The 24,753-nt window shown below is 36.5% G+C and overlaps 2 protein-coding genes across 8 annotated transcripts in view; one reads left to right on the top strand and one right to left on the bottom strand.

Moving 5' to 3' along the window:
- lactbl1b (lactamase, beta-like 1b) overlaps positions 1 to 11,786 on the top strand; it is a 46,335-nt gene extending 34,549 nt beyond the window's left edge. For 5 of the 7 annotated variants that reach the window (XM_079596910.1, XM_079596909.1, XM_079596906.1 and 2 more), the window contains 6 exons: positions 2,200 to 2,350; positions 3,427 to 3,533; positions 5,350 to 5,507; positions 7,674 to 7,921; positions 9,097 to 9,202; positions 9,446 to 11,785. In XM_079596910.1, the coding sequence (XP_079453036.1) occupies positions 2,200 to 2,350; positions 3,427 to 3,533; positions 5,350 to 5,507; positions 7,674 to 7,921; positions 9,097 to 9,202; positions 9,446 to 10,424 (1,749 nt within the window). In that variant the 3' untranslated portion in view covers positions 10,425 to 11,785. Of the gene's footprint in view, positions 1 to 1,317; positions 1,644 to 2,199; positions 2,351 to 3,426; positions 3,534 to 5,349; positions 5,508 to 7,673; positions 7,922 to 9,096; positions 9,203 to 9,445 lie in introns of those variants that run through there. The other 2 variants (XM_079596911.1, XM_079596912.1) reach the window with 2 other exon arrangements.
- A 178-nt stretch (positions 11,787 to 11,964) lies between these two features.
- nmur3 (neuromedin U receptor 3) lies at positions 11,965 to 18,592 on the bottom strand. The gene is made up of 3 exons (XM_079596922.1): positions 18,273 to 18,592; positions 14,768 to 15,723; positions 11,965 to 13,268 (listed from the first exon to the last, which is right to left on the bottom strand). Exons 2-3 carry the CDS (start codon positions 15,627 to 15,629, stop codon positions 12,916 to 12,918), a joined length of 1,215 nt encoding a protein of 404 aa, XP_079453048.1. The 5' UTR covers positions 15,630 to 15,723; positions 18,273 to 18,592; the 3' UTR covers positions 11,965 to 12,915.
- Between the last annotated feature and the right edge of the window lie 6,161 nt (positions 18,593 to 24,753).

Genomic DNA, 24,753 nt, shown 5'->3' with positions numbered 1-24,753 from the left:
ATAAAGACTTCAGTTTCACAGCCCAAGCATATTTTACTCTGCAGAGAAATTGTGCATGGCCGAATACAAACACAAATCCTTCTCTAAAAAGTAAACAGCAAAGACTAAACAATTAGATTATGGCTTCTCTTGTTGAGTCACAAGCTATGAACTAATCCTTTGATGCATCATTGTTTAGTTCATGACCATCTGTGCTTATATTTTCATGCGAATGTGCGTGTTTCACTGTCATCCCATTAGCAATCCCTTTTGATTTACTCAAACTCATTAGATGTGATGCCGCAGTGGTTGGATCAAGTTGCATAGTCTCTCTCATTATTCCTCAGAATATGAATGTTCATGCTTTACATTATTACAAGATGTGCCAGAACTAAAACTGGAACACTGAGAGATGTACATGGTAAACCTCACGGGACTACAGTCTTTATACTGTCTACTGCATTTGTTCAGCACATTTAAGCACATTGTTCAGGTGCTGTTTTCTCTCTAATTTCACTTATTAAAGAATGAGATCCTATGAGTTTTTATTTTATTTTATTATATTAAACAAATCTCATTTTATTTTATTGAGAAATTGCCCAATGGACAAAGTTGTTCTGTTTTTTTTATATATATATAAGAGACATTGCTCATAGGATTTAATAATATTTTGTAATTTTTTATGAAAGCGTTTAATCTATTAAATCTACAATCTAATTTTATTGTTTAGAGAAATTGCCCATATGGCAAAGGTAGCCTAATTTTATTTAATATTTTTATTTTTTGCAAATGTCAGTGCTATACTAAAACTCCCGTAATCTCACATCTGAGGATTTATAAGTGATGATGGTTTATTTCATTCTGCTGGCAAACCCTGCTGCTCCTGTTAATCCCAATGTTTAGCTCCAGGTCAGATGGTCCAATCACGGACTGCTACTAGAGTCACATGTCAGGGTCTTTAGATGAGTGGAGTTCAGTGTAGATTTAGCACCTGCTAATGGCCTGATAAGATTGGTGTTAGAGAATATCTGCCAAAAGATGATTCTAGTGAGAGTCTAGATGAGTCTGCCAAAAGATGAGTCTAGTGCTATGTAGATTATATGTGACCAAAATGTTGTGCATTCAAAAAACAGTATATCCTTGTGTCCCTTTTATAACATATCCTGCGGTCCCCTTGGGCATGTCTTCTTGTCGACATTCACTTTATGGGATTAAATGCTCTTGCAAGATGAAGTCTGACATCTCTTGTCATCTGTAGTCTTGAGACATGGAACAATTGTCATTAGATTTGAAGTTTGATTCTCCCTATGTGGGAAGTCTGGTAGTTTGGAGCAGGGAACGCCACACAAGCACTGAAAGCGGGAAACAGCAGCCAAGTGAACTGATCTGCTGGGATTAAGATAAAGAACCGCCCTGGTCTGACGGGGTTTAGAGGAGTAAATCTTGGGATTATGATGTCAGGTCAGACGCTGCGGTGGAAGAGGAAATTTAATTGTCAAAGGGAATCAGACGGTCAGGATTTTGCGACAGTCAGTGTAGAGATGGCAGGAGTCAGGTCTGTGTGTTTACCCAGTGCTACCTCAGTTGTAATTGCCATGGAATGGGGTTTTCCACTATAGAAGAGGTGTAATTCCATACACATGGAACATGGAGCTTTACGTGTGGTGAGTGTGGTCAGCAACTACATGCAGGTTTTACATCATAATTTGTTCTCCTTGGCTAAGTCTCTCAATTTTATTATGATTGTTTGGATTTTTTATCTTGCAGTCATAAATTATAATATTCTGAATGACTCACAGCATGAAGAATGGAGCCACCTCAGAGGCACACTGTGCTTCATTTTCTCCTTTATTGTGTAATTTTGATTGATACGTTTCACAGCTTTTTGAAGCATTTTAAAATGACTGTTTTCGATTTAAATATATTTTAAAATGTAATTTGTTCCTATGATGGCAAAGCTGAATTTTCTGCTGCCTTTACTTCAGTCTTCAGAGTCACATGGTCCTTTAGAAATCATTGCTGATTTAGTGCTCAGTTATTATTGGTGCTCAATTATTATCTGTTCTTATTAGGCCTATTATCATTCATGTTGAATTAAAACATTTTTTGCTGCTAAATATTTTTGTGGAAACTGTGATAAATTTTTTCCGGGTTCTTTAATGAATGGAAAGTTCAAAAGAAGAGCATTTATTTGTTTTTGTTTTCTTAATTTTTTTAAAGCCAGACCCAGCAATTGCCATTGACGGTTTAACCAAAACCAGCAAAATGAAGGTGAAATGGACTCAACTGGGCCTGGTCTTTTTCTTGCTGCTGTCCATCATCATGACTGCTTGCTTCATTTGGCAGTACCAGCTGCCCAAGTTACTGGCAGGTGAGTGAGCTGTCCATGAGTCACACTTTTAAAATGCAAATAAATCTTTTTCACATTTTTTATAAATACTTACTACTAAATATGTATAATTACATAGCAATATGGGTAACACTTTAGTTTAGGGTCCAATGCTCACTATTAACTAGCTTATTAGCATGCATATTACTAAGATATTAGCTGTTTATTAGTAGGCTACCTAAAACACATAGTAATGCCTTATTCTGCATGACCATATTCTAAAACCCTTAATGCTTCCCATTACCTAAACTTAACAACTATACCTTAATAAGCAGTAATTAGGAGTTCATAGAGGCAAAAGTTGTAGTTAATAGTTAGTTAATAGTTGGAACTGGACCCTATCTAAAGTGTGACCAAAATATGTCTGGTTTGGTGTCAGGCATGTTGTCTTATAGAGGTTACTTGAGGTGTGATTAGAAAATCCTATTATAAGCTGTCTCTGTGAGTGGAGATTGATTTAGAACTCTAAAGATGGAAGACTGTCTTCTTTTCAGGTGAAGGTGCAGTGGAGCAGTTTTGTGCTTCTTAATCTACACAGACCACTGTCCATTAAGTAATGAGGCGAACTCACTAAACCACACCCCAGTTTAACCAGGCTGTGACCCGAATATGTAATAATGATTGGTGAAACATTCACGCATGAATTTTATCCACAAAAAAAAAAAATTGTTTATTTATTTCATGTGTGTTTTAAATGGTCAACCCAGTTTATTTACATCATGCATTATCAAATCCTGTATATAAATAATTTCAAACCACTGAAACATATATATTTAGCACAAAATAAAAATGTATTAATGCAAACATCTGTCTCTGTTAACGTTCACTCTGTTTTGGAAATTAAACTGGGGCTTATTATTTGTAAATGTGTTCAAAAATAATCAGTAAAGATTTTAATTCACTGATCGGGCACATGATAAATAATCTGTTTCGGTTCTGTTTAATCGGGAAATGAATGTGTTATGGTCAAAAAATGTCAACACTCTAAACGGTTTCCATTGCCCCGTTCATGTTACATGTTTCCTGTGTCTAGTCCTAACTGTGTGCTTATTCTTAAGATGAAAATGCCGGGGATAGATCCAAATCTTTGAGAATGTGCCCTCGGTTCCCGGAGCCCACACTTCTGGAACACCCCATCCCCAGTTTGAAGGAGGCGCTTGAGAAAGTAAGCATGTAAAGAACACTAAACACTTCACTGCTCAAAAATCATATATTTATTTTGGTCCTTTTGAGCGATAATTTTATTATTCTAAAAGTCAGTCATTTGTCGTTTATTTCACGTGTTTGAAATGGTCAACCCAGTTTATTTACATCAAGCATAATCCAATCGTGTATATAAATCTTTTCAAAATATATTTAGCACAAAACAATAACAAAAAAATATTTTTAAAGAGGAGGAAAATCCGACAGACAACGCGCCACTTTTTACTATGGAGAGACGACTGCGTGGGCTGATTGTATCCCTGGTAATAGTTTATTATATAGCCTAGTTCTACACCACTTTAGGCAAACAATAACATTTGAGAATGAAGCGAGGATACGGCTTGAAAATAATGTTTTAATGCACGCACGCAAGTCACTTCAGAAGGAGACGTGCATTAATGTTGCTAAACAGTGACATAATACACAGTGCAGCTGACTACGGCAACTGGTTTAGTCCAAAAATGTGGAGTTCTTTGGCTGTTGGGTCTGTTCGAGGTCGGATCACGTTCTCACCACAAACAAACCGCTCCAGAGTTAGTTTAAAAGCGCAACGAGACCTTGTTTGGTCCGCTTTTGGTGCGCACCCGAGTGCGATTGCTGCATTCACACCTGCCCCAAACGAACCGCACCACGGAGGACAACGAACTCTAGTGCGATTCGAGGCAGGTGTGAAAGCATAGATGCCATTACAGCAAAACTAAACCCTTGCCTGGAAGTAGCCCAGATTATAAATGCTGTTCCTCAATCTGTATGTGGCAATTACCAGTATGGAATGTCATCATTCTTGAGAGTGGTGGTGGTAAAAAATAATGTACTGGCACCTCAAAATCTGTTGCATGAAATTAAATAAAAATGTCAGCTGTGGGAAACAAAATATTAATTTTATTCATGGTTACAACATATTCAGCAATTCAGCTGGCATCATTAAGAGTGATGATTCATAGAATAAGTGCTTTGAATGAACAAAAAATACTCTCAATATTTAAGAACTTTATTTAAAGTTGACATGTAATTTCTGTGGCACTAGCACCACCAGATTGAATCGCAAAAATAGTGACTGTTATAGTGCCCCCCGTCTGCCATTGGTCAGTCAAACAGATAGTCCCAGCCCAGTCTCATACCATTGGTTGAGCTGAACCCGTTGTGTCCAGCTGGTCAGCATGCTAACAGAGCATTGTTTTAATAGCCACAGTGGTATTTCAGGGAAACCAACATATGAATGTCTTGTACTTGTCACAACTATGAGAATATATACCGTTCAAATGTTTGAGGTCATGAAGATTGTTTTTGAAAGAAATTAATACTTTTATGCAGCAAGGATCCATGCAATTGATCAAATGTGAATGTGAAGCTATTTATAATGTTACAAAAGATTACTATTTCAAACAAATTGTGTTTGAATTCTTTAAAAAATGCATCACAGTTTTCACAATAATATTAAGAAGCACAACTGTTTTTAACATTGATGATAATAAGAAATGTTTCTTGAGCACCAACTCGCCATAGAATGATTTCTGAAGGATCATGTGACACTGATGACTGAAGTAATGATGCTGAAAATACAGCTTTAACATCACAGGAATAAATTACATTTGAAAAAATATTAAAAAGGAAAACAGTTCTTTTAAATTGGAATAATATTTTTTCATATTACTATGCATTTTGATCAAATAAATGCAGCCTTGGTGAGCATAAGGTATGTTTTGATCAGTTGTGTTTTTCGAGCAAATCATTGCTACCGTATAAACTAATTTAATAATGTATTGTCATTTGTCTAGGTTGACGCACTGCTGCGCAATAGCATCAACCCCATCAGTCTGCCCTCATTGTCAGCTATTGTTACTTACAATGACACAGTGCTGTGGACGGGGAACTTCGGCAAAAGAAATGGTAGCGATCCGAACTCTGCACCACCAAATGAATACACCATTTACAGGTACGTCATATGTCATTATATAAATGATTTTATACATTGTTTGGACTTCAAAATACTTGCTTATACTGGTTGACAGGAGATATGATCAACTTTCCTCTGCATAGCACACACAGATCGCCCTCATATGAAGGAGTCTGGCATGGAGAGGGGTGACATTATCACCAAATGCCAACTAAGTGTCTGTGTGCTCAAATCCCGCTCTCGAGGGTCCTTCATTCGGACCCATGTAGCTGCAATTATTCAAGCATCATCACATAAGAGCTATGCTATTCTTTTTCATTGATGAAGCACACATTTACACATTGAGGCCAACTGTGTGCCTTGATTGATTTAATCAGTCCGAATCCACTTCTAATTTGCTAATTTCTAATTCTAATTTGCTCACTTCTAATTTGTGAGTGGAGCTGTCATTTCAAGCAATACAGCTTAATTGTGTTGCGATTTCAAAGTAGCCAAAATCAAGCTTGTTTATGTTGAAAGCCATGAACTCAATCAATATTTTTGTTAAAAAAAAATAAAAAAAATACATATGCTATACACAGGAGCTTCCAGTCCAGGAAAAAAGTACAGACATGCATATGTATAAAGCAGTAGAAAGACAAAAAAAATATTATTTATTTATTTTCATTAGTAAAAGTACAACACAACACAAAATTAATTCATTTGTGTGTGTGTGTGTATATATATATATATATATATATATACTAATGAATTTAAAAAAAATGATATAGGCACATGTCCACTTTTGTGTTATATTCCTTTTTTGCTGCTTTATCCCTATGTATATCTGTACTTCTTTCTGAACGCTCCTTTCACCAAGAAAAAATCCTCGCATGCAAACATAATTGCAATTAAAGCACATTCTGATTATGATTATGAAACAGAACCAAATGAATACCAGCATTACTTTTTCCTTTTTGCAGAATAAAGCAAGGAATGTGAAATTTAAAAGGAATTAATTCTTTGTGCTCAGTTATCTAAATACGTGCATTATAAATTATTCATTGGTTATTTATGATCTGCATGCCTATTTCCAGAGGTATGTTTTTGTTTCAAACTGACTGAGGACTGGGTGTGTTTTGCTAATTAATATCATGCTATTGTGCATTATATGTTAAAAAAGGAACTTACATACTCTATGGATAATAATAACATACCTTTTTTTCTATCTAAACTATAGACCACCAAGTCCACATTTAGACAGTTTATGTACAAAGGCAAAGACAAATATCTATTATTTACTGTCACATTTATTTTTTTGTTTATAAAACCTATTCATGGACTGTATAGTGCTGTGCTGTGTTTAGGCCAGATTATTTCTAAAGGCAGTTGCATGATTTGGTCTTGAATACAGATGACAATGCTTCTGTTTTAATCAGATCTGGAAAATATATAGGCATTTCCTCTATTTTTTTAGAAGTAGTCATTTCTACGTCCTGTTAATGCTACTAAGCGGTTTCCAGTTCTAGCTGTGTAAAGATCATCTTGTACATAACTCAGCTACTGTTTTCAAAGCTCAAACTCTTGTAATGGATTGTAGACTGGTTTTATGACATTTTTCAGAGTCAAGGGTTTTCACAAATGCTATATAATTCATCTTTGAGTTGCAAGGTGTTTTGGTCTGTTTGACTCGCATGAATGAGAATGTAGGATTTATGAGGACATAGGTCAAAAGGCTGAAATTGAGCTCATAAAATACTCAAGGCCAGTCTCAGTGTCGAGTTCTGACGCACTCTGGGTTGGCCAGTACGGCAGACAATGCAAACAACTAAACAAAAAAAAGTGTACAAAACCAGCAAGGCATAATATGACCGCAAAATCATTTGGAATTATGACATTTTTATTGAAATATACACAAAAAAATTAAACCTCCTGTATGTCAGAACAGGTTTACCCTTCCTTTACTTGACTGATGGCTAGTAATACAGTCAAGGTTATTTTTTTTATGACATGCTTTGATGTTTAAAGTAGCATTATACTTCACTTTATGTCTAGCCATTTGATTGCATTTTCATGATTAATAATTAAAATTCATTGCTGAACTTCCAGCACCAATCCAAAAGCTGATGTTATTTTCTCATAGCTTGACTATTTCCATAAATAATAAAAATTTTATTTTGAGCACATTTGAATAAAGAATCCGCTGTGTTGTCGCCCCTTCTGTAGGATTGCCAGTGTATCCAAGATCTTTCCCACCCTGATGCTGTATCGGTTGTGGGAAGATGGCAAGGTGGGCTCCCTGGATGACCCCCTGGAGAAGTATGTGGACAACTTCACCATTAAAAACCCCCTGGGTAAAAGCAGAGACTCTGAGCTGAAATACGTCACGGACGGGCTGATCTTCCTCGACAGTGGTGAGGTTCAAATCAGATCGTCCTCGGTAACATTACGGAGAATGGCCAGCCAGCTTTCTGGTGAGTTTCCAGCTTCCAGTTTTGTGCCAAGAAGCAATTCCATGGTTGCACAATCACTGAGGTGTGAAAAAACCACAAGTGTCTGTTTACAGCATTGTAATACCTGTAGCTGCAGGTCATAATGAATGTTTCTTTGAACTCAGCGTTGGGCCCGCTGTTCGGCCTCAATTGCTGGTGGTGAACATGGACAATTTTGTGGAACAAACTCAAGAGCTCAGAATTGAAAACCAAACTCATCTATTCCATTTTCACAGTAATCTACCTGTAGCGACCAGCCAAATACGCATTCACCTACTTGATGTGTGTGGTTACTGTTCTCACTATAAATACACAGGCTGGTAAAGATGAAAAGCTGATTTTTTTTCAGTATATTTAAATATGACACACAAATACAGAAACAGAAATAAATGCAGGCAATTTAAAAGGTCATATCAGACATTTTTAATGATCAACTAAAAAGGTCAACTAACACTTGGGCAAGATTTTGCCATCTTTTGTTAATCCTGGGACAACATTCACATCAAAAAACATAGTCTGACTTCTATGCCTAAACTTAACCCTACCCATAACTTATCCCTAAAATCAAAGGGAAACGATAGGTGTTGTTGTAAGAACTTGACATTAACTCTAAACCAATCCCTCAAATCTGATTGGTTGATTGGAAGATTGTTCCGGGATTCACGTAAAAAAAAAAAAAACGAATGATCAAGATCAAAATAAAAGAGGCGAGCTGATGCTGTGCCTTAAAGACTCGAATGTAAAAGCCTTCTTCGCTCACTTCCTCGTAACTGTTCTAAATCCTTCAGTAACAGCCTCTGTGCAGGACCTGCACAACATTTATCCTACTTCATCCATTTTACTTCACCGTGACAGGGCAGGCCAAGTTTAAAATGAAGGCAGTGAAATGACTTAAAATTTTCGTTTGTGAATGTATACAGGAAGAACCATTTCTGCCGCTTCGTTTCAATACACAATCTTTTTCAACTTTCTGTGGAGAAAGTTTTGTGTTCTGGAAGTGTTTTGACCCCTTTAAGAAAAGACGAATTTCCCTTTCCAGAAAATGTTCAGATGATTGGAGCAAATAGCTTTTATTAAAAGTAAATCACATGCAAGACATTAAAACAACACAAATAAGCATTATTCTCCATACTGTATTTTATTTCATTTTTTTGCAGGTCTACCCCGAAGACTCCGTGGAACTAACTTGCTGTGGAAAGGGAAGACAAAGGCTGCAATCAACCTCCTGCAAGATGATGTGCTCGTCGCAGATCCAGGGACCAAGTAAGTTCCGCCACATTAATCTAGCGGATTTATGTAACCGTATTTGTTTCTGTCAGCTACTTTAAACAAACATCTTTGTGTGTGTGTGTGTGTGTGTGTGTGTGTGTGTGTGTGTGTGTGTGTGTGTGTGGAAAGGTTATGTACCATGATAATAACTTTTCTGTTGTCTCTTAATAACTTGACTTTGAGGTAAAAAAAAAGAAGAAGACATAACATACTCTTCTCTTCACTTTTCTCTGTTAGATGTCACTACAGCAATTTGGCCTTCTCTTTGCTCGCCCATGTCCTGTCTGAGAGAGTTGTGGGTATCAATTACCAGCGATGGGTCACAGATAACATTCTGGGGAGGTTGGGAATGGAGGACACAGGGTTTGACATCAACCCTGCTATCCAAAGTCAAATGGCTGTCGGTGTGTACACCAGTGGCCAAATGGCGCCTCTTTATGACTTGGGGTGGTACCGCCCCTCAGGCCAGATGTATTCGACGGCTGCTGACATGGCTAAGTTATCCATGATGTTGCTGGGAGCCTATCACCGCAAGCTATTGGAGCCTGACACCTTAAAAATTATGCTAACCCCTCTGTTCCGCTGCGACAAAGACTACTTTGCCAATCGCACCGGAACGCCGTGGGAAGTGAATGAACAGATGGGATATGAGGTGCTACGCAAGGATGGTGATCTGGACGGCTATTCCGCTACATTCTCTCTGGTTCCTCGGCTTAAGCTAGGCTTGGTGGTGCTAATGGCGGGCACACGACCGCAGAACCAGGATGTAGTGTCAAAGGCGTACTCGTATATCATTCCCGCCATACAAAGGGCCTTTAGGGAGGCCAAGCGGTTTCTTATTCCTCCCCCCAATCCTGCTCCCTACGTGGGCTTTTACACTTACGGCAACATCACGTTTTACGAGATTAAAGCGGGGCCAGATGGTGTCTTGATCATGCAGCAGTTTGGACCTCAAATTGAGGATCTTATCCCTGAGCGGTACCGGACCATAAAATTGAATTACTTAGTGGATAGAGTCTTTAGAGTTGTGTTTGAGAAAGAATATCCCTGTGTACTGCGTGTCAACACCGCATCCGTATCCCTCGAAGCCCAAGATGGACAGCTTTTTAACTTTTATGTATTTGACAAGAAGGGTGTGTCTCCCGGATTCGACGCTCCAGGACTCAACACATATAATGTGATTCGAATATCTCGCAAACCCACGTTCTCCAACTAAGGATGAAATGGTTTCCGAAAAACTGTGATCTGAGACATTGGGGCTTTATATATGAGCGATTGGGTCAAATTAAAACAGAGGAGGGTTACCACTGTCATTGTTTTTCCTGTATAGCTTGTTTAACCTATGATGAAATTTCAGCATAACCTATTTTTGCACATGCGTTCATGTCCTTGTACATAAAGATGTCCTTATATTTTCATGTTCTTCCTTATTATATAACTTGTAATTGATATAACTTGTAAACCGAAAAACAATTTATGTTTTTGAAATAAGTTTAATCAAGGTTGCATTTATTTAATCAAAAATACAGTAAAAGCAGTAATATTGCAAAATATGAATACAAATTTAAAGAACTGTTTACTATGTGAATCTATTTTCAAATGTAAGTTATTCCTGTGATGGCAAAGCTGGGTTTTTGAAACTCCAAGACCTTGGCAGGACCTTGGCAGGTACTGTATATAAAAACCATTTGTACAGTTAACTTTGTACATCAATTAATAATGCTATTTTCTGGATCTAATATTATGAATAATTTTCAAGCAAAATAGCATTATACAGTACAAACAATGAGCTCTTATTGAGACTTCACTAAATTGGTCTCGCTAAATCACTGTCACATATACATTTTTTATGCCATTGCAACTGAATATGCAGAAATAAATTCAGTTTCCAATGCTTAAATAGTCTTTTATGCAAAATAAGCCATGTACTCTTCTATGAATGAATATTAATGTATAGACTATTCAATCATCAAAAGGTCAGTGAAAAGGTCAGCATGACAATCATTTTGAATGTGAATTATAGACTGTGGTAAAACCAAAATTCAAAAGATCATTATATATAGTAAAAAATGCTCTAACTTTTAGACTTTGTACTTGTGACTGCACTTTAGTGTTTTTATTAACATTATAACAATGCTATACACATTATATTTACTTTACGAGAGACAAGAATGGAATTATGAGAAAGCAAATGAGTTTGTGTCCATAATTTGCTTAGGCTTAGTTTGTACATTGGCAAATTAATACAATTTATTTACAAAAAACAAAACAAGCAATATTCAGAGGAATACATAACGCTTGACATACCAAATTAAAACCTGGTATCTGCAATTGGAACTTAATTCTGTGGCATAGGGAAAAACAGACGATTTGGAAAGACATGTCCTCTGAAACTGAATTTATAACAGAACACATTAAAAAAAATGATAGAGTGTGCAAAATGAATATACTCCCAAATTCTTTTTGTCATGTGAAGTTGGTGTTAATATTCTTTCCTCTCTGAAGCTGCTAGATTAAACTGTCAACAGGCAAGGTCACTAAAATGGAAAAATCAACAAATAATAAACAATATTTGTTTCTTTTAAAAGTAAAGCCACAGTTCTCTGAATGTAATCAAGTAACAATCAAATGGTACAAGAAATATTCTATTTCTCATGATATTGAATTCTAGTGAAGCACTTTTGGCACAAACATTTATAAACCACCAATAAAACTCCATAATTGCACAATTTAAGCCAGAACCCCTGCACACAGCATTCTGACATCATGCACCTGCAGTTAATTGAAAAGACATACTTTTCCCTAATTGTCTGTAAAGATTAATGTTCCATGCAGCTCTTATTGTTCTTTCACTGTTTTTTCTATGACTCCCTTCTGGCACAACAAGTATTATACGTCCTCTTCTCTCTAGTGCGGGAAATGGATCCCTGGAACAATGTGCATGTTTCCTTCTTTTGATGTCCCCATGACACACATGACAAAAAGAACAACTCGTTCCCAACAAGAATAACGGCACTCGTTTGGAATGGATATTGGCCAAATACAAATTTACATTTTATAGAACCATTAATAGGCCTACAGTTTTTTTTTTTTGATAGATAGATAGATAGATAGATCTACAAACATAGGCTATAAATATTTCTGTGCTTTAGTGCAGTCAAAATAATGATATAGGCCTCAAAGAGTAAACATAACTACAAGCAAAGTATACTTAGACTACTTAATTACTTTTATCTTGATTAAAAGATTGAGTACAAATAGGATGAATTCAGGTTGATTGGGACACTTCATTGAGATGACTTGGGAAAAGTGTCCCTAAATCAAGCTGAATTTACTATAGGTCAAATATACTTAGACTTTTCTGTCACGTTTCTGTCAGTACAAGTCAAATATACTTTTAAGTATATTTCCGAGAAGTACATAAAGTATATTTCTGAGAAGTATACTGGGTAGATTGAAATTAGTTTAAAAGAAGTAAAGGCTACTAATAGCACAAACTTCTTTTTTGTAAGGGAAGTCCATACCGATCCAAATATGGACTTGTCAATACAATATCAATCCATATCAATTCAAACATAGTATGTGTCTATTTACATGTGGTTTTAAGGAATTGCCTTTCATTTACAGTATTGTATGGACACGTTTCGTATCATATTCTTTTCCTGTTCTTAGTGAATCACAGATCATGTTTTCTCACATGAAAGCACTCATTCCGCTGTTCCCACCTGATGATGATAATGAATAAAGGAAGTGGGCTGCCCACGCTCCTGCTCTTGGAGATCAGTGGGTGGGTCTTTGGGGATGACATAGAAAGGCATGGAAGAGCTCGTCGACAGGCGTCTGCACACCAGTGCTTGAAACCGTTCTCGGAAACGACTGGAGAGCAGGTTGTAGATGATGGGGTTAACAGCAGAGCTGAGGTAGAAGAGCACTCCAGAGATTATGTGCACATATTCGAATATGTTATGCATGTGGTCCGTCCAACTTGTGATGAAGCTCCACAACAGTCGGTCGATGTGAAACGGAGCCCAGCAGATGGCAAACACTAGAACCACCACAACTATAGGGAGAGAGAGAGAGAGAGAGAGAGAGAGAGAGAGAGAGAGAGAGAGAGAGCATGTAAATCAATGTTACAATCAACTATGAAAGTGAGCCCTCAGATCCAAAGACTAAATTTTTAGTTTCTAGCAATCTAAGATGGACTTTGCACTCTGTTGCATTCTAGGTATGTTTACACTCACTCATTTTCTTCAATCAGAATTAATCCAATCTGATTTCAGAAAAATCGGATTTCTGAAAATTCACTAAACTTTGCAATCCGTTTCACATATTAGTTTGCATGTGCATTACATATATTCTAAATAAAAAATCAGCGCATATGTATAGTAGTCTACCTACACCACGTTCAGAACTGTGGAAAGCCACCGCAATGATACCGTGGGGTACCGTATTTTTTTAAAGCAAATATTTCATTAATATTCAGCCTCTTCCACTGACCACTTCATAAGACTGAAAATTTTCAGTTATAGTAAAACTGAAGTGGTGGGTCATACAAGGAGTGATTCAGAAAATAAAAAATATATATTTTTACTTTATCAGTACAATAAATGTTTTTTGTCTTCTATAATATAATATTTAGTCAAAATGCAAGCTTTGAAATTTCCTTTCCAGGACAAAAAAGCAATGCGTAAATCTTTCAAACACTCAAGTAAACCCTATAATGGCAATTGATGAGCTTATTTAAATCTATCAGTGAATAGCTTTAATGGTGAGTGATTTGTGATATTACAGTGTTTAATTGTATAGAGACATGCTCTATAAATGCAAATAAAAGTGTCTGGGTCCCTTTCATTATGTAGGTTCATAGTCATTATATGACAAGTGTTAGGCTCTCTGGGAATAGCATCATCGCCATTAAGGAAAGGCATTCAGAAGATGTCAAACACTGTGGGGAGGGAGGGAGGGAGGGCACGGGGGTGGTTTAAATTGTTTGTCTAAAGATTTTACCACTCCAAAAATGAAAATCATCCAGATGGATGTTTTCAGACATCTAAGTGATGCTCAGCAGGCTTTTACAGTGGGATTTGAATGTGCCATGCCAGTGGATTAGGGATGCAACTAATTTGGATTTGCCATAATGGTGTGCTAAAGTAAACAAAAGAAAATAAGACTGTAGTTTGAAATGACAAAGTATTTGCATATCTTAAATATAAATGTTGCGGCCACATTGTGTCTTTTATTATTAAAAGAAAGTTTTATGCATAATTACATGAACATACTTTTGAAATAAAAATCATACCATGTGCACTGAAGACTTTAATCTCTCTTTTAATCTTTATCTATTTATTTAGTCTAAAGCACCATTTTGATTGTGAAATAATGGTAAGTTATATCATTTTACGTATTGTGCCACTGCCAGGGTTGCTAAAAATAAAACTATTACATTTTGTTTTACTTGAGATAAAGCTAAAACAAAGTAGTAAGCTGAAGTAGGCCTAACTAAAACTAAAACCAAACAAAATTTAATAATAAAAGACTTTAAAGTATCACATCACTCACAGTGCATCTTGATGACCTGCCTCCTCCGACTACTGTCCTGATGGATTTTCCAGCTGTCGTTGCTGTGGTTGCCAAGCTTGTCCTTTCTCTGCTTCTGTCCCCTGCCCAGTGTCAGACCAATCATCAGATACAGCACACTTATCATCGTCATGGGAACAACGTAAAAGAGCACAGTGGTGACCTGGATCACCAAATTATACACCCATTTGGGCTTGAGCAGGTTGCAGGTAGCTGACTCCAGAACCCTCTCTGGCAGGTACTGGTACTGCAGGCCGTGAAGCGAGGTGTTTGGGATGGCACAGAGCAGGGACAGAGCCCAAACGCTGGCGATGACCCTTTGAGCGTGCTTGTTGGTTATGAAGCAGCGGGTTTTGAGCGGGTGAATCACAGCTATGTAGCGCTCCACGCTCAGCACTGTAACGTTGAGCACGGAAGCAAAGCAAACCATCTCAAATAAGAAGACCTTAAAGCAGCACATGCTTTCGCTGAAGGGGAAAGGGTAGTTCTGCCACAGCTCGTAGATTTCCAGCGGCATCCCGAAGAGCAGCACCAGCAGGTCCGAGATGGCCAGGCTAAAGAGATACAGGTTGCTGGGTGTCCGCATCTTCCTGTCTTTAATGATCACAGTGCAAGTGAGGAGGTTTCCCAAGACCCCGGTGATGAAAATGAGGATGTACGTAAAGGTTACGGGGAAGAAGAAAGGAGATCGTCTAGGGCCCAGAAAACTAAACAGAACTTCATCCACGGTCTGAAGGTGACAGCCCCCACTCTCATCCCTGGTAAAGTTGAATGTAGTGCTGTTGCAGAACACATGAGCCTGGTCTGATCCATTCATAGAGTCGCAAAGGCAGATCAGAGCCATCACGGGAATACAAGGATGAAATGATTAAATGAGGTTAAAGAGCCCTTCTTGAAGTCAGCGTAAACTCAGATTGCACCTTCAGCATGATGGAGACCTGTGTCAAACAGATTTGCACAATATAAATGCAGACTCGACATTATAAAGGTTGAGGTACAGTACATTAGCAAGCAGTATGTTTTACAAAAAATACTACCTGCATTTTTTCTGTAATTATTGTTATCAATTCCGAACGGATTCGAATAACCCTTAGCAATTAACCTGGCATTGCCATTTATTTTGGGTGCTGTTGGATCCAAACTTATTGATTCGGTTTCATGAGACCAGAGTATGGATTACCAGAAGTCTATATTTTGTTAATATGGGCCTTAGAAAAGACTAAATGTGTTTCTTGTGCTTTGGCAGTAGTAGTTCCTGTGTGGACAATAACAATGCATTTCTCTTCTCCACATTATGTCTGTGTGAGATGAAACAGTCACTCTTCTCACAGCTTTTGCCAGCTCTCATTGCTTGGCATTTCTCCTGCTCAGCAAACAATCACAAAATTAAATCTTAAAGTGGGGGCTGGTTGTTTCAGGGAGTTTGTCACAAGTCCAGTCGGTTTTAGTTTCTGTGTTACTTTTGCTTTATTTTTTACACTTGAAACATTGTTTTGGTGACTCTCTTTACCATTGCCTGTTTTGCACATAGAAATGAGTCTTCTGACAATTCTCTCCCAATTGGTTTCATTGTTATCAGCATTAAGTCTCTTAATTGTCAGGAAAGTACTTTTATTTGAATGATTTTAACACCAGAACCTTTTAACCTTTTGTTTTTATTTTGCAACTTGCTTTTGCAACACAACAATTTATCACTTTGCTAAGAAAATCTTATCAAATATAAATATATATATATATATATATATATATATATATAAAGTCTACACACCCCTGCTAAAACATAAATGTAAAAAATTTAATGAAATCATCTCATCAATTAAAATGATTTGAATGTGTAAATTGGCAAGACAAAACATGTCCAAATGATAAACTTTCACTCTATGATGGTTAAACTTTGCAGTTAATCCGCGAATCACATGTGTGCCAGACCGTGGTGCCTGGTCCGCACTAGAGAATAATGAAAAATATTGCCTGAACCTCTTACTGAGAGTAAGACATCTTATCAGTATGTTTTGGGAAAGTTTACAGATCAGAGCCAGTGCTTAACCAAATCCAACCTCAAAGAAGCTGTGTTTTGAAACTGATTTCGGACATAATGTAGCGGTTAATGATCTACAGCAAAATTGAGCACGCTTTGGTGATAACTAATTAGGCCGTAACCGTAAATATATAAAACATTTATTTTTGCGAGTGAATGCAGCACAATCGCTAACATAAATGGACAACTTTAAAGGCGATTTTCTCAATGTTTAGATTTTTTTGGCACCCTCAGATTCCAGATTTTCAATGGAATGGAAATCAGGAAATGGAATGGAAAGCATTGGATTGTGGGATATCAAAGGCAGCGAAGGATACATCTATGCTGCCTTCAAAAATCAATCGGATGAAGGTAATAGGAGACATGAGGTGAAGCTAACATTGGATTTGGACAGAGCTGAATCATGCTTTCCTGCTTTGGAATGCGTCCTCCGAAGGCACGTTTTGAAGATTTCGGACCCTGAACACAGCCACATACCCAGTTGTTACACAGCCACTTTTTTCTCTTAAAATGTGTCACTTTGGTTTTGCAGTGACATTGATGTTATATTTTTTTACATTAAAGATGCAAAAATAGATAATTTATAATTAAAAATAGATATATCTTTGTTTAAATTTTTACATCACAACGCTTTTTTAACAGGGGTGTGTAGACTTTTTATAGCCTATCCATTGTGTGTGTGTATTTTCCCTCCCCCACTAAAAACAATCAATGCCATCTCATCTCAATTTGTAAAACATATCAGCTATTTGATTACCAGTAAAACCAGCTGTCGTGAGAAAGGTAACAATATCCTAACATACAGTAGGCTACAATAACTCTAACCTTGTCTGGCATTGTTGATATTATTAATGATCATCATATCCATCCGAACAGTTGTCCCACTTTATCTGACCGGCTTCGTGCTATTTACGCGGTAATCATTCATAGCAATTATTTTTACCCGCTCTACCTGATGTCCCACTTTTGCTGAACTCACTTAAAATGTAAATCCATATTCGCATGTGTATATATACACAGGGACAGCGAATACGTATAGCCTTTCATTAATTTGAGATAGATGTCAGTCAGCAGGTGATTAAACTTTTTATAGATATATAGCCTATCAATCCTTTAAATTAATCACGACGCGTAAAAATGAAGCAACAGGAAATTAAAAACTACTGTATGTATGGACGTAATAATGATTCCAGCAATGTGAGGTTCAGTGTGGCTATATGCATGCCAAAATCTTTAATTGCATTAATTGCATTACTTAATAGCAACAGCTTTAAGAAAATTAAAACATTTATGTAAAATATTGTATGAATAAATTGTATGCATGCGTATTTCGTCTGTTTAGCTGACTGAATTTGATATTAAAAAGGTAATTTATATAAATGATACTTCAAGAAATACTTAATTTAAACCTTCAGTGTTTTCAAGTGAAGAATGGAGAAAGACACGCACCTTTCCAGCGTCCTCACGCGCATCGCATCCAGACTGGTCTTAAACTTCATGGAAATCCCTGGTAACGGAAAAATGTCAAAACAATCACTGTAAACAATCACTTTTTTTTGGTAAAATTGTGCAGCCATAACAGGCTTTACAGCCGTTATGTGCTTGTGCCTAGACTGAGTATCTCTGATGATGGATCTTTGCGGTGAGGACGCAACATCCAATCAGATGATCGGGCTGCCGGGTGCTGGGCTTTCATCCTTCTTAGGGTTTTTTTTTCTGTCAGGGGTTCTATCTGCAAATCAAACTGATTTTACCTTTGATTTTTTATGCACGACTCGTTTTAAAGTGGATTCAATGGACCAGGAGGGAAGTGCAACCGATGATGATGGTCACTGCATGGCTAGGCACGCGCGCGCATCCGCATCTACAATATCAACTCAATATTTTAAATGCAGGCTTACGGCAGTAAGGAGAGTGTAATTTTTTTTCGAAATGTCTGTAACTAAGTTTTCTTACGACATGTGTCTTGAACGTTTAATATTACCATATCTGTGTTCTATGTCGTTTAGAAGTTTTCTCTAAACTGTGTAAATTAATGTTAAGGACAAAGAGTGCTTGTTAAAGCCGTTACCCGGGCTAGAGTGTGTGTGTGTCCACAACATGGCAATAGTCCTATCATACATCCTTGACCTTGTGGAGACTATTTTTCTCCCAATAAGGAAAACAGTTAATACATCATACGAAATGGATGGGCTCCAAACAGGATGGGCTATATGCGGTATTCAGTCAACTCACACCTTTAGGTCAATCTAATGAATTAATTTCAGCTGCATTCAAGCATACATGCTCTTTTTGAGTTCTTTAAATTACAGATCTGTATTTTTATATATGGTGTATATAGCCTACCCTTACGAAAAATAAGTTTATTCAAGTGTGCTATTAGGCCTACTTCTTTAAAAACTAAAAATACTTTCATTCTACTTTTTATGAAGACTGGGCCTATGTTTCTGAGAAGCCTAGCCTTCATAAAAAGTAGAATAAAATTATTTTTTAGTTCAGCACAATAAACTTATTTTTCTTACTTAAAATTCCACTTAAATAGCCTTAAACTGTTAGACAAGTCTATATTTGGCCTATTTGTACTCAATCTTTTGAACGAGATACCTAAAAGTATAATTAAGTAGGCCTATACTTAGCTTGTTGTGTTGATTGAATAGCCTAATAAATACTTTTTTTTACATAGTTTTACATAGTAAAATAAAACTGTTTTATAAACTTACATTGTTTGAAAATATTGATTTATAAAGAAAACAGATATGTTTCTAATTCTGTAACTGAATTTTTGTGTAGTCCACTGAATTTACGTCAAATCTACTGTACTTCACTCTTTCCCTGCCACTGATGGAATTTTCTGGCTATTCATGTTTTCACTGTTATACGGTACGGGGGCGCTATTACGCATCCTTTGAAATAGTACAGAATCTCTAGAACAATACACAGGTGAAGAAGAAGCAGAAACAACAGGTAGAAAAAAACAGCATATAAATCAAAACTATTAATCAAAACTATAAATCAAAACTGTTAATGACTGAATCTTTGGGGGTTTTGATCATCGTATTGAATCAGATCCGGACGTAGCCTATCTATGACAAAAATGCGATTTCCTCAGCTTTTAGTTTAAAGTGTTGCCTTTTTAATTAACTTTACCACCATTCAAGTGTTGATAAAAAAAGGATGCATGAAGCTATAAAATGTTTGTTTTTTTAAGAGTTAAACTGCAGTTAAAGGTATATTTTCAGTATATAGAATACCTAAATAGGTACATAGTATACTTAAAGTGCAAAAATAAATAGTAAAATATAAGTATGTTAAGTTCAACTTAAAACTTACAAGTATACTTGCAGTATATAACACTATAAATTAGGGCTGCACAATATATCGAATTTATTGAAATATCGCAAATGTATATATCGCAATATGCATATCGCAACAGCTTGCAATAAATGGGGTCATGAACAAAAGACACATTTTTTCTTAGCTTTAATAAGTATCAGGATATATTTAATTCATACAGTGAAAACTAAGCAAAATTTTATTTTTTATATTTTATGATTCAGTATCTTTTATTAAATAAACCTAATGTAGGATAACCTGAAACCCTGTGGTTTACACTGATGTTAAATAACACTTCTTATGCTACAGTAAAACACTGATGTTCACTTTCTTGTCATAAAAAGAATGTGAAACACATGTAGGTTATATAATTTTAAATATATTTTAAAGATAATTTAAGTTTATTTTACACACTTTAAGCATTATGGTATCGCATATCGAATATCGCATTATTTAAGGAGTTATCGCATATCGCTTTTTTCTTCAATATCGCACAGCCCTACTATAAATGAGTGGTTTACTGAGAGTATAGCCTACTTCAAAGTGTACTTTCATAAACTAAAATTTGTGCTTTAGTATTTGATTAGTAAACTAGTGTACCAATAAATTAACTTGTAGTATAGTTGCAGTAGGTCTACGAATGAAAAACTTAGTTGTAAACAAAGTGCTGTTGTACTAAAAGTGGGCCAATTTAATCCCAAGTAGTATTGAAACAGTAGACTTTCAAGTATACTTCTAGTACATTGAAATTAGAATACTTACTATAAAGTATAATTAAAAATATACTTGAAATTTACTTAAAATTAGTATACTAAAATAGTTTAGGTGAGTGTATTTAAATGTATTAGGCTTATATATTTAGATACTTTGACAGTAAAAATGTGCATGTGCACAATGGCAATAAAATATATAATAGAGATGTACAAGATTAAAGGATATCTTCAGAAAGCCCTAAGCCTCTAAGCAAAGAGTGAAATGCAATGAGCGCTGAGAAAAATAGATTGAATTGGATGTCCATATGCAATGCATGTTAATTTGTTTATCATTGCTTGCTTTTCTATGCAAGGCACATAGCCCACACTATGTATCTGTCAAGTCAAATTTATTTGATAGATTAACTTATCCACCAAATGAACTGGAGCAATCTCAGCATCAATATTGGATCATCATAACTAAATTCTAAATTTACAGTCACTAAAATAATGGAAATAGCATATGCAAAAAAAAAAAACATGTCAGATTTTTTTCCTTGTTCAAAGCAGGATTTAACCCTACATAACATAAGGTTACATAAAATCAGATTAGATAAGATAGCATTTTATTGATTCAGGGGGAACCCAAGAACAGCATGGTACAATGATACAGATTTACAACCATTTCAGTGCCCACCGATACATTTAATAACACGCACTTAAATGACACGCTATCTTCTTTGACCAGCATCCCTAAGACAAAGTTATTGTTTAGCAGATAGTCTTGTCAAAAATGTTATTGAATTTTATGTCACAAGAGCAAAACCTGTTTATAACCTTTTGGAGGGGCATAATTCTCTATTGTGAACGTTTCCATGACAACCAAAGTAACACACAATACACAACAAAATCATAAATGAGAACCATTCAGAAGGCTTAGCAGAATCTATTCTGCACAGATGAGTGGTCTGACATTGCTGTGATAAAGTGATTTCTTTTGTCAAACTTGCTGGCATCTTAAAAGATTTTTATTTATATATTCATTTTTTAGCATTTAAAAGAAACTTGCTCTTGCTTTATTATAAAAAGGGAAAAAAGTGGGGGGTTGAAATAAGTAAATAAAATTGACTAATGTCTGTTTACAATTATAATGTTACCTGTGTAATATCTTAAAACTTTCATTAAGACAAAAGGGTCTATGACAATTCACAACACAATCAGCCTAGATTTTTTATTTTTTTTTATTATAATATATTCACTAGTACCAAAGTGCCAGTGCTGTAAGTGACCAATCAGGATCAGGATATGAATCGTTTTTTTATCTTTAAAAAGTTGTTTTTTATAGTTTCCTTAAAACGATGTAACTTATTTTAAGCATAATTAATAGGAGAGTGCAAAAACAATCCATCTTCCAAGCCGATTATTTAATTTACCCAGATACCATACACTTTGATAAACCAATAATTATTTAGTTTATATATATTTTAATTTGATTTATTATTATTTTATTCAAGAAAAAGATGCAAATCTACAAACACCTTCAGGAGCACATAAGAGTTTAAAAAAAGTCTACAACCTTGGCTTGGATTTTCAGAGGTGGCAATAACTCTGAGATGTGTAAGGATTTAAAAGCGACCCATAGATGACTATTTCTTCAGCCTAGGCTCATTAAAAAAAACGTACCAGTGGCAACATTTTTGCAAAACACAAAAAACGTTGCACCACCATGCACGTTTCGCGACAGTTTCAAAGTGAAATGCTGCGTGAACTCAACCAATCAGCTTGTTCAGCGCCCAAGTCCCACCCCCGAAAGTTTCTAAACTACTACCTCGTACCTCGTGAGCAGGGACTTTCTGAGGGGGAAATTTTTACCCGGAACTTCCTTAAGACCCTGGTCCCTGCGGTCGAAACACACCGATAACCACCTTAAAACTTTATCAGAGTAGCACTCATTATGTCTAAGGTTAGCAACTTGTAATGTAGGCTTATGTCATTGATTTAAAAACATCCAGTAAGTCAAAACAACAGTGTATGTGCTGTTACAACAACAGTACGTCGGTGCCCTAAACCATGTGCATCCACGCAGAAGAGTGGAGCTGACGCAAAAACACAACCAAAACAGTGTTCTTTTTATTTTTTTAATCGCTAGAGGGCCAAAAGTTACATGGCACAACAATACCCCTTCGTCCTGGTGTGATCACTGTAACGTAACTACTCTAATGACTTATTGCTTTGCATACAAGCTTTCAGGGTAAAGTATATCGCCTAGGTAGGGTTCCTCAAATCCGGTCCTATAGGGCCACTGCCCTGCAGAGTTTAGTACCAGCTCTACTCAAACCCACCCGAAAAGCTAATAAAGGTCTTTAGTTACTAGAAAATTGCAGATAGGTGAGTTTGATCAGGGTCTGAACTAAACTGGACCGTGGCTCTCCAGGGACGGACTTGAGCAACCCTCAAAACAAGATCATATGAGTCACATGTTCCTTCATTCTTTCCCCTAGACATATTTACAGCACGTACGTGACCTGACAACTACTAACCAACTGTGACACTGCAGCGCGGTAAAAGCTTGCCTAACACTTGGCTTTTGTGAGTGCATTTTCACCATGGCATGCCGTTAAACGCTTCAGTCGTTGGAAGGAATTCATCCATGCAAGCTCTGTGTTCATTGTATCGACTCTTTTTGTTGTTGTATTGCACTGTTGTCATAGCAGAGATCAGTCCCAAATACCAATCCTTGACTCAGTCTTCAGTTAACTAACCTATTTGCATACATGTTAAATTATTAATCATGACTTAGGCTGGCCTTCTGTTTCAAGCACAACGTGTCTAATGAGACAGTCACAATGAATCCCCTGTTCATTAAGTTTCTAATGAATCTATCAGCAGGGCTAGAGATGGATTTGATGATGGTGCAAGGCAGGGATCCAAAAGTCTGAGACCACACTGAAAATCTGAATGTTTAAACATGGGAATGAGTTTAAACGACCAAATTGAAATAAATCTTAAGAGGAACCTAAGCAATCTAATGAAATCTAAGCATCATGACCATCAGGTACTGTATTTAGCTTGACTGCTGTCATTACAATATTATGGTGATAACTTATAATAAACTAAATCATTTTCAAACTTAAAGGGATAGTTCACCCAAAAATGAAAATTCGCCCATGATTTACTCACCCTCAAGTCATCCTAGGTGTATATGTCATCCTTCTTTCAATAAATAATTAGATCAGAATAAAATCAGAGTTATATTAAATTATGCTAAACAAGCTTGGGAGTGAATGGCAGTGTCTGTTTTGAAGTCCATAAAAGTGCATCTATCCATCATAAAAGTGCTCCACACTGCTCCGGGCATTTGCATTACACAAATGGGGTGGCAGTGGATCAGTGGTTCATCTAGGTTGTCTACAAACAGGAAGGTTGGTGGTTCAATCCCCGGTTCCAAGTGTCGAGGTGTCCATGAGCAAGACACCTAACCCCACCTAATCCCCACCAACTGGATGGCGCCTTGCATGGCTTACACCGCTGTCGGTGTATGAATGGGTGAATGTGAGGCAATATGTAAAGCACTTTGGAGGCCATTGGGTCTGTGAAAGCACTATAAATGCAGTCCACTTACATTGCAAAACTGCGTAATAACGGCCTTCTGAAGCGAAGCGAATTTGTGTAAGAAAAATATCCATATTTAAAACTTTATAAAGTAAAATAACTAGCTTCCGATCAGCGCGACGTACTGCTGATATTTAGACTACGCCATGATGGTCGCTCCACTACTTCCGACGCCATAAGTTGCGCTTCAGAGGTTTACAGGTACAAATCTGTTTTGGGGCTTCCGCTGTTAATCATAATTTGGTATATGTATGTGACCACCAGCTTTATTGTGTGATAGCCTACTGTAACCC

Source organism: Phoxinus phoxinus (assembly GCF_949152265.1).
Source record: "Phoxinus phoxinus genome assembly, chromosome: 22".
Lineage (NCBI taxonomy): Eukaryota > Metazoa > Chordata > Actinopteri > Cypriniformes > Leuciscidae > Phoxinus > Phoxinus phoxinus.
This window is presented reverse-complemented; position numbering and strand designations above follow the sequence as displayed.